The sequence below is a fragment of the Ascidiella aspersa genome, chromosome 3, assembly GCF_963924565.1.
Source record: "Ascidiella aspersa chromosome 3, kaAscAspe10.2, whole genome shotgun sequence".
Taxonomy (NCBI): Eukaryota; Metazoa; Chordata; class Ascidiacea; order Phlebobranchia; family Ascidiidae; genus Ascidiella; species Ascidiella aspersa.
The window spans coordinates 18039745-18049528 of record NC_139449.1 but is presented as its reverse complement, the minus strand read 5'-3'; the positions used below and the strand labels follow the sequence as shown (position 1 = coordinate 18049528).

General features: G+C 32.1%; 3 protein-coding genes across 3 annotated transcripts; 1 reads left to right on the top strand and 2 right to left on the bottom strand.

Annotated features, from left to right (window-relative positions):
- Window positions 1-214: 214 nt before the first annotated feature.
- LOC146160515 (dynein intermediate chain 3, ciliary-like) lies at window positions 215-6815 on the top strand. The gene is made up of 13 exons (XM_083385943.1): window positions 215-586; window positions 1005-1166; window positions 2347-2465; window positions 2879-3021; window positions 3181-3294; window positions 3436-3575; window positions 3650-3772; window positions 3893-4116; window positions 4345-4480; window positions 4903-5049; window positions 5150-5270; window positions 6147-6262; window positions 6547-6815. Exons 1-13 carry the CDS (start codon window positions 404-406, stop codon window positions 6610-6612), a joined length of 1794 nt encoding a protein of 597 aa, XP_083242069.1. The 5' UTR covers window positions 215-403; the 3' UTR covers window positions 6613-6815.
- On the bottom strand, window positions 6491-7679 carry LOC146160514 (dual specificity protein phosphatase 19-like). Its single transcript, XM_083385959.1, has one exon. The coding sequence runs from the start codon at window positions 7633-7635 to the stop codon at window positions 7009-7011; it is 627 nt and encodes a 208-aa protein (XP_083242085.1). The 5' UTR covers window positions 7636-7679; the 3' UTR covers window positions 6491-7008.
- Window positions 7680-7765: 86 nt separating this feature from the next.
- LOC146160513 (E3 ubiquitin-protein ligase rififylin-like) lies at window positions 7766-9539 on the bottom strand. Its single transcript, XM_083385956.1, has one exon. The coding sequence runs from the start codon at window positions 9458-9460 to the stop codon at window positions 8501-8503; it is 960 nt and encodes a 319-aa protein (XP_083242082.1). The 5' UTR covers window positions 9461-9539; the 3' UTR covers window positions 7766-8500.
- Between the last annotated feature and the right edge of the window lie 245 nt (window positions 9540-9784).

Sequence of the window (9784 nt, the reverse complement as noted above, 5' to 3'; positions counted from 1 at the left end):
TCTAGTGACAGTACGTTATATTTATGTTGTTATGGTAACCCAGAGTTCCAAAGCTACTGGTAAGTTTCAATCACGTTTCTTTTTCACTTTATCAAATGTATGCACAGCATTGTGTACATATTTTTTGCAGCTAACTACAAATTTGTTGGTACATATCTGTAATATAGTGATGTATCGACAAATAACGGACAATTTTTTTGTTTTAGAAGGAATTTTAGCTATATGATTATACCACATGTGTAGTTTTTAAACGTTCCTTATAAAATATTTTTCACAGGAAACTGAGATGATTCAAAACTGAAAGTTTTTTATTGAACAGAAATCAGTAGTAAATTTGCAATTGGGACTTATTTGAAAATTCTACAAGCTGACACACACAAATTATTGAGGCTACCCTTTCAATATGGAAATCGTATATGTCTATACGAAAAAGCGGTCGGAATTTGGTCGACAATGTAACTTCTCTGATAGACCAGCTGAGTTGCATGTTGATGTAGTTCCAGATGCAAGTTTATGCACAGAATTTATTGAAAGAAATCCTTGTGACACAGCAATACAATGCGCCCAAGAAATGTCCGAACACGAGGTAATTCTTTAAAGTATGGCATATCATGACGAGATATCGCATATCCAAAGCCAAAAAATTGGGTAAAGGGGTGCAACAAAGGTCAGAAGTGTACCCCGCTAGTGTGACATGTCAGAAAATCAAGGGGAATCGATTTTTGGGCGTACAGATTGGCTCTGAAATTAATAAAAAACTTAGGGATGTACTTGGGTTTTAAAATTCCAAATTTGATCCTAAATTACAAAAATATTTACAAAATTATTATATTTTTCAATTATTGTTATTAAATAAACCTGCTTATATTACCAAGCTAACGAACACAGTAATATTAAAATACAATAATAAAACCACAATTCTACATATATATACAATATGTCAGTAAGAAATAGATTAATAGATCTATTCTGTTTGATCAACCATCTCACTTACACAAATGTAGGTAAACACGGAAAGATTTGAAACAGAAACAAGAGGAATCAACCATGTTGAAGGAGGTTGGCCAAAAGACATTAACCCAGCTGAGGTAGAACAAACAATTCGTTTTAGGAAAAAGGTTGAAAAGGAAGAACATTACATCAACACAATCCAGCAACTCGGCAGTGTAAGAACAGTTTTTGTGTATATATATGCTCATTTCCACCAATACTGATCTTTTTTGCTTATTAAACATATAGTGGTAAACTGCTGGCAAATGGCAAATTGGTGTTTTTGAAAAGTATAAAAACTACAAGATGCTATTAATAATTTATAGCAAAAATATTAGGACCCTGTTGTTCAAAATATTTATAGTCACTGATTGTTGGATATAGTTTTTACTTTTATAATAAATTGCAAAGCCAAAAAGGTCAAGTAGATCGACATCATCTTGATAATTAAGACATTTCGATACGAGCTTGTATCATCTTCAGTTAATGTGACTAAGAAGCAATTCAAGCAACACTTATAAGAGATGGGACGCAATTGCTATCAGTCTGAGTTTCCAAAGTAGGAGCATAATTTAGCACCTTCAGGTGTTTTACAGGTATAGCGGTGTTGATAAGGTGTCAACGTTTAGTTCGGGTTTTACTTTTGTTTTAAAATGAGTAATTGCATTTCATAAGTCACTCTTACTAGTTTTATTAGTGAAACAGTTAAGAGCTACCGCTTTTAAACATTTTACAGGTTTTACATGTTATTATGTGAAAAGTTTAAAAAATGCTGTTAAATGTTTTTTTATGTTTCCTCATGTGATGCAATTTCTCCCTAGCTTACTAAGTGAAAAAAAAATATGTAAGAATAAATAAAGATTCTTATAAGCATCAATCATTTTACAAGGTAAATTAATGTGTGGCACAATTTATGCCAGTGCTCATGAATTTGCAATTTCTAAACCTAAGAATATAGATGCAAAAGTAATATGCATAGGGGCAATAAGTCAAAATATAAATGTTTTAAGGATATTGACCTTTCAAAAGTCCTATAAAATGTAGAAGTCTGTGATGTTATCTGGTTCTGAAATATAACATGTGTTGTTTCAACACAACAATTTATCAAAATTGGGTAATAATTTAAAGAGTGTCATCAACATAAACACATAATTGAGACTTTCCTGCTTGTCAATGCAAGTGTAAATTGCTACTAGCTTGTACTAATTGACATCTACTTATCAACTTGAAAATACCCAACAGCAAAAATTGGTTGTTGTTATCAGATCTAATGGACTTAGTTTCTTAATCTGTGATAAGGGTTTGTATTTTAGCCTGGTTATTCTGTATGTTTAACATAAGTAAAATTTGTTGTAGGTAATGGAGCATTGCATCAAGCAAAACATCGCTATTGATATCTATGAAGAATATTTTGATAATATGGAAGTTGAAAGTGCTGAAGAAGCACCATCAGCGAAGACCATAAACGTTTTTAGGTAAAATTTGCATTCTAAATTCTTGGTACTAAATACCACTTTTACATTTGACACTTAATGCCACTTTTTAAACAGAGAAAAAATTACCTTAACTGTAAAGTAGTTCATATTAGTTTTAAAGTCATTTAAATTTCATTTGTAGTCTTTACATTTTTAATTTAAGTCACAAAGTACTTTCCAAGTCAGTTATTTGTCCAAATCACATAAGTCAAGCCATTTAAAAACAGTGACATAAGTTAATTAATTATTATTGAGTTAAGTCATTACAAGCTGATCTTAGGTGAACTAGTTTGATTGTGTAATCTGGATCCAAGAATTGTGAGTTTAAAAAACACAGGGTAGGAAGGGTAAATAACATTAGGTTGTCATGGTTTAATATTTCTTGACAAATTGAATATTTGACTTACTTGAAGAGATCAAAATGAAATCAAGCGCACCGCAACCTCTTTGTCATGGTATCCTGATGGCGGAAAGAAACTTGCTGTGGCTTATTCCAACCTTGAATTTCAGAGATCATCCCCTGACACATCATTTGATTCATACATCTGGGATATAGGTTAGTTGAAAACAATGTTTTTCTATTACGCTTTTTTGCAAAAATAATTTCTTGGACAGTTTAATTATACAATGTTAAGTATTGAAAGTAAGTCCTGATCAATTTTTTTAACATTAGTCGGGAATAAATTGCACTTAAAATACTTAATGTTGTTTGCAGAGAATCCCAACAAACCTGAACTGACCCTCAAACCTGGGTCACCTCTTGTATGTCTGGAATATAATCCTAAAGATTCCCATGTTCTAGTAGGTGGTTGCTACAATGGACAAATCGGTGAGAAAACATTTTATTGAAATAAAAAGCTAGTTTAAACAAATTAAATAAACGTTTTGATTTTCCTATATGAGAGAAAATAATTTAACTTATATTGTAAACTTTACTTTTCATTGGTAACTGCATGTTATATGTTTTCAGCATTTTGGGATACTAGAAAAGGAAGCCATCCAGTTGAAATGTCTCCTATTGAACAGAGCCATCGTGATCCTGTATATAAAACGATATGGCTGCAATCAAAAACCGGGACGGAATGCTTTTCTTCTTCAACAGATGGACAAGTAATTTAAATATTAAATTGCTTTGAGCAATATCCTATCTGTAATATTCACCAACCCTGACATAATGTTTTTAGGTACTGTGGTGGGACATCAGAAAACTAGGAGAACCAACTGAGAAACTTGTGTTAGACCCTACAAGAAAGTTGTTGATAGACAATGCTTTGGGAGGAATATCCCTGGAGTATGAACCTACAATGGTAAAAAAGGAAATGTGTGTTCAGTAAATTTAAAAAGTACTACTGTGCATAGATAACCATTCATATGAACAAACATCCTAAAAGTATTCTTTCTTTAACTTAGAAATATTTATTTTTCAGCCCACAAAATTTATGGTTGGAACAGAGCAGGGCTCAATAGTGTCTTGCAATCGCAAGGCCAAAACGCCTGCAGAAAAAATTGTGTGTCTCTACCCTGGCCACTATGGACCAGTTTATGCCCTACAGAGAAATCCCTTCTTCCCCAAAAACTTTCTCACTGTTGGAGATTGGACAGCCAGAATCTGGTCAGAAGATATCCGTGAAGCGTGCATAATGTGGACTAAGTAGGCTCATCAAACTTTGTTTATTTTTGATCATATTTTCACACTTCAAAATATGTTAAATCTGTGTTTTCTGTTTAGTATCCTTTTAGTATAAAATTATAAATTTAGTGTGAACGTTTAGTGCTATCCAAATAAATTTGAAAATATATCTACATTCCTTGATGTTTTTGAAAACACAAACCTTTGCTAGATCAACCTCTCCAACAAAATATTTTTTTGTATTTGAAGATTTCACATGTCATATCTTACTGACGGTACATGGAGTCCTGTTCGCCCAGCTGTTTTTTTTACAACGAAGATGGATGGAACCCTAGATGTGTGGGACTATCTTTTCAAACAGAACGACCCAACATTAAGCATACAAGTAACAATCTAATTTAATAAATATTACATTTATTTATTATAATTAACGCAACGGATACTATTATACAATCAAACAAGATATTTAATATCAAGTTGTATCAGTCCAAAGTACCATAAAATTAAGGGCAGTCCACTACTAAAAATTTACTTAATTAGGACATCTAGAGTAACTCAAATGCAAAGACCTATTCACTCATAAAATAGTGTTTTCTGTTTAATAAGTTATTTTTAATTGGAATATCATCTTGAAGTTTGCAGAAACCTATTTTCAGTTCTATAATGGTATTTCTACAAATAATTAGCAGTTATTTTACTCTGGTTTGGTACCATTGACTTACATCCAAAAAACCTGAGTACCACTGTTTTGTAATAACTACATTACACGATTTTAACCATACTTTTAAACAATACTTTATGCTGTAGGTATGTGATGAAGCAGTTCACAGTCTACGGGTACAAGACAATGGTCGGATTGTTGCTTGTGGGTCACATTCTGGCACAACTACTCTTCTGGAACTCTCCTCAAGCTTATGTACTATGCAGAAAAATGAAAAGAACTTAGTCAGCAGTGTAAGATATAACAACAATGGCTCTTATACAATGCAGAGTCGTTAATCTTTTTTTTAGAGTAAAAAGCAGGTTAAAAGTTGATTTTATTACTAATTGTTAGATGTTTGAACGTGAGACAAAGCGCGAAAAAATTTTGGAAGCAAGGCACAGGGAGCTAAGGTTGAAAGAACGCACTCAATCTCAGCAGGGCTCACGGCCGGATGATGATGCCCCCAAGGAAGGTGAATACACTGTCACTACTGTATTATTACTTATGCTTTACCTAAGTAGTTCTTATATTTGATGAAAGAATAACAATGGTTTTCATTAGGGTGATTAATTTTTGACTTGTTAAAAAAAGTCAAAATTTACACATTAGGTCAAAATTATTTCAAGTCAGAATCTAATAAAAATGCACATAAATCGTTTAATGCTTTTTGAAATTGTCATTAATTTTTTTTTTTAATTTGTCGTTAAATTTTATCAAAAAAATTTAGTTTTGATTGACATTCAACAACATTTCAACTGTATTATATCTTCATAGGAGCAATATATAGTATAGCGAGCTGGCAGATAACCACCGAGGCCTTTCTGATTTGGACAAATGTATTGAACAGTATTTGCTGTCTTTTTTCGATTGTGATTTGCAATTATCTAATTTCCTATTTCGATATCTAGGTCTTAGTTAATTTCTGCTAATTATACGCTGCATTTTAACTGTTTACACCACATTTTTCTAAAATATAACCAGTGTCTTATTTTATTTAGCATTTTTATATTTGTTTGTCCTTTTGAAGTGATAAAAATATCAACTAAGTGCTTTCATGAGTTTTGCATAAATCCAAAAAAATAACTGATTGTGTTCGACCAGTACTCAGTTAAACATTAAAAACGTGTGGTTGACGACGCCAAACAACTAATGCAGTACTTCAAACAACAATATGTTTTTCAAATCAATGTGTTTCTAACAGATCAAAATTTTGTCAAAATAAATTATTTTTAGGTCAAAATTTCTTGTTTATTAGGTCAAAAAATAATCGCCCTAGTTATCATGAATTTTTATTTGAGTAAGGGTTCATAAACTTGTTTTATTGGTAATAAATTTCTTAACATAACAGATACAGAGGAGGAAAAGGAACTTCTTGACCGAGCTGAAAAGGAATTTATGAAAGCCATTGAGGCTGAAAAGAAAGCAATGGAAGGGCGCCAAGTAGATGAAATTGAAGGAACAAAAGTAAAGCGCATAATATTTAAATAATGAATAATTAATTAAAGATAGAATGTATCCTGCCCTAATTCAATTTATAAATTAATCTTTAAAAGTTTTAGGGTGTTGTTTTACTAAATAAATTTTAGCCGATATTTGTTTTTGTAAGTTTCTATTTTTGTTGTATGAGCAAAGTCCTTTCAGTGTGCTTTTTGGTTTTGTTGATGATAAGAGTGTTTTATTTATTTCATCTTGAAAAAAATAAATATTGCATATCAATTTAAGTTAGATTAAAGAACCATCTTTGATAGGAAAAGGCATCAGAGGAAGACACAGAGAAGGATGACACCCCACCTGTTGAAGAGAGTGCAGAATAAATACATAGTTGAACTGGTCTTTGCCGGTTTTACCTATAACAAAGCTGTTGTCATCTTTTCATAATAAAAACAAGACTGGGCTTTGGTTTGTTTTTCTTAAATTGCTTGAAAAAATATATATCTTTACTGTTTATTTCTCATTTATGCGCGCACACATCGTTCATGTGTTTTTTTTATAAAATGCTCTAAATAAAATCAATGAAAAAATATAAATGTTTGCAATAATGATAAGGTTTTTATAGTATCATTTGTGACAATGGAAATATAGGTTTACAAATAAAAAAACTTAACCCCATTCTTTTAAAATATTAATATAACATGCTACACCAAATTTGTAGATATGTTTTAAAAAAGACCGCAGTTTGTTTGAACATAAAATGTCAATAACAAAGAAACTCACAAATCAAACATTTTTTTTTCTAATCTAATCAATTGTTGCGTGAAACCAGAGTTTGGCAAAATTTGAGGACGAATCTTCTTTAGTTGTTGCAATGCATCTAAGAATCTTATTTTTTCTGTTACCATGACATAAGCTATAGCTATAGTGGCAGACCGTGACACGCCAGCATTGCAGTGAATGAGTACACTTCCTTGATGCTTTAATGCATCATTAATAAATTCAAAACAATCGTCAAACACATCAGAGATTTTGAAGTCTGGAAAGTCATAAAGTGTGAGCGATTTATAAATAAAATCTTGAGGAAAAAATTCTTTTAAACCAGCAGTATTTAAAATATGAGTTATATTGTTTTGCAAAAGCAAGTTACGGTCAATGGCTGGGTCTTGTGAGCTGATAAACAAGTGTCTACGAAACTGGGCCAATTGTAAGTCAGGCTTTTCATCGATCACCATTCCATGTCGCCTGATGTGGCATTCTGTTGTTTGAAAACCTCCTGATTCAGACTTTTCTTCTCTCAACACTTTTCCATCAGGAGATGTAATGATTGTTGAGGTTTTTTTTAGGTTTGATCTGTCAAAATTTAGAATCAATCGCAGATTTTCTAAAGTAGTTTCCTTGGTCATTTTGTTTAAAACAGATCAACTGCACTACAAAAATATTATTAGGCCATAAAATACTATGGCTTCAAAATACATTTAGAAAGTTATAAATTATTCTTGTGAGCTAGAAACTGTTTTTGTCTAGGTCAATAAAATAAACAAAAAAGGGTGGGCCGGGGGCCAGGATTGTTCAGATTTCAGCTACTGGTTCAGTTTATTTATTGTGAACTGGTACAAAAATTGCGCAATGGGCTAAATGAAAAATTGACACTCTAGAAAGATAAAATCAAATGAAAAAAAAAATGGTCATTAAAATAAACGGACTGCAAATGAAAGGATGAAAAGAATAAATAATGTGACATTACAAGTCGAAAGTTGTACGTCTAATAAAACATCAATAGCATCTAAAATATGAAGTGCATGCTTTACATAAAAATAAAATAGATGAATCCAAAAATAACAGTTGTTAGTGCACTAAAAAGTTACAGAGAATTGTTTCTAATACGTTATGGCTAATTTAGTTGTTACCTCAATTTTCTTAAACTAAAGCAAAGCATCAGTTTGACTTAAATCAGGAAACTAATGTGCACACATAAAACAGACTAAATACCTAGGAATCACACAACAAAATATGCTTATAATTTCCACACATCTATGACAATATTATTCTAGTACATCACAACTATGTAGTTGTATGGCTTAAGTGTTTTATAACAATGATAAAAATACAACTGGCCATTTTTTGGTTTTAAAACAGAATAATTGAATAAAAATAGGACAAGGAAGTCTTAAAATAGCGTTTGATTAAGACATATCACTAGAAAGTTATAAAGAGGTAATTATTACCTTTTTTAAGGTACCAACTTGTAAATATAATTAATTAGTCATGTTAGGATTTAAACACCCTGACAGTTCGCACAATGTTTTGACGGCATATTGGGCATTCTCTCACAGCCTTACTGCATCCAATGCAGGTGACCATGTGGGCACATTCAAGAAAGACACAATCTACAGGATTATCCCAGCATATTTTGCAAAAGTTTTCCTGCAAGGATGGATTGTTGGAGGTCGGCACATTTGACTTATCATCTTCAACCAAATCCTGATTTTGTTTGTCATCTTTGTAGAGGTTTAATGCTCGCTTCCGCAATTCACTTTTTTCCAACATTCCTTTATAATCAACAAGACTGTCTTTCAGTAGGAATTTTAATTGGCGAACACTGAAGTCCTTAATCTGATCCTCCGACTCAATCTCAGACAATTTTAACAATTCTCCTTTTTGTGAGCTTGGAGTAGTGGTTGCTGTTGCACTTGAAGACTGAGAAGTACTTGCAGCTGAAGTGCTAGCCAAAAACTCGGTTGCACTAGAAAATGCATTTTGTGTTTCTGAATAAGTTGGAACTGGAACATCAGGAGTAAAATTTACAAAAGCATCGTTACTAGGGGGTGGATCTGTAACATGCCTTGGCATCTCTAGGGGTTCGTTGCTAGTGTCTACAGGGACATTTTCTTGTGAAAAATTTTGCGGTCTATATTGCGTATTGTATGTATCTGTATGTAAATCTATGTCGGGTTCATGCACATTTTCATGTGCCTGGATTCTTCTCACTAGTTCATGTTTTTCCTTTACTGTATCCACTGAAAGATTGCGATTTTGCAAATACAGCATTAGTTCCTTAACCTTTAGTTCCATTAAACGGACACGTTTGAAATTGGTCCGTCTAACTAAATGGCATGGACGACATCTTCGCTCAATTAAACAATGAGAGCAATGGTAGATGTGACAAAGGCAACACTTGGTTTTCCATTTAGTCATAGTAAATTGTGTACTACAGTAGGCACAGGGCATCTTTATTTCATCCACTTACACTAAATAAGAAAATTCAAGTGTATGTTAGTTACATAAATCCACCAGTAGTGGGGTTAAACCTTACATAGCTAACAAAATATAAATAAACATATAAACAAAAATACTAGAAGGCTATTTATTGCCCTAATAAAGGCTAGTTGTAAAAGACAGTACTCCATCAATCATTTACCATTTTACCCACTTGAAGGATTTTTAAATTAAACAGTATACACGGATTTTTTAATTAAACAGCATATAACAATTTGTACTGGAAAAATTTTTCAACAATAATAATATATATATATATTTTTTTCACAGCAGCCG

Coding starts and splice junctions, on each gene's coding strand:
- LOC146160513 (XM_083385956.1), bottom strand. CDS start 9,460: ATGCCCTGTGCCTACTGTAGTACACAATTTACTATGACTAAATGGAAA.
- LOC146160515 (XM_083385943.1), top strand. CDS start 404: ATGGAAATCGTATATGTCTATACGAAAAAGCGGTCGGAATTTGGTCGA. Junction 5,050..5,149: donor AAAAGAACTTAGTCAGCAGT/GTAAGATATAAC, acceptor ACTAATTGTTAG/ATGTTTGAACGTGAGACAAA. Junction 5,271..6,146: donor TGATGATGCCCCCAAGGAAG/GTGAATACACTG, acceptor TTAACATAACAG/ATACAGAGGAGGAAAAGGAA.
- LOC146160514 (XM_083385959.1), bottom strand. CDS start 7,635: ATGACCAAGGAAACTACTTTAGAAAATCTGCGATTGATTCTAAATTTT.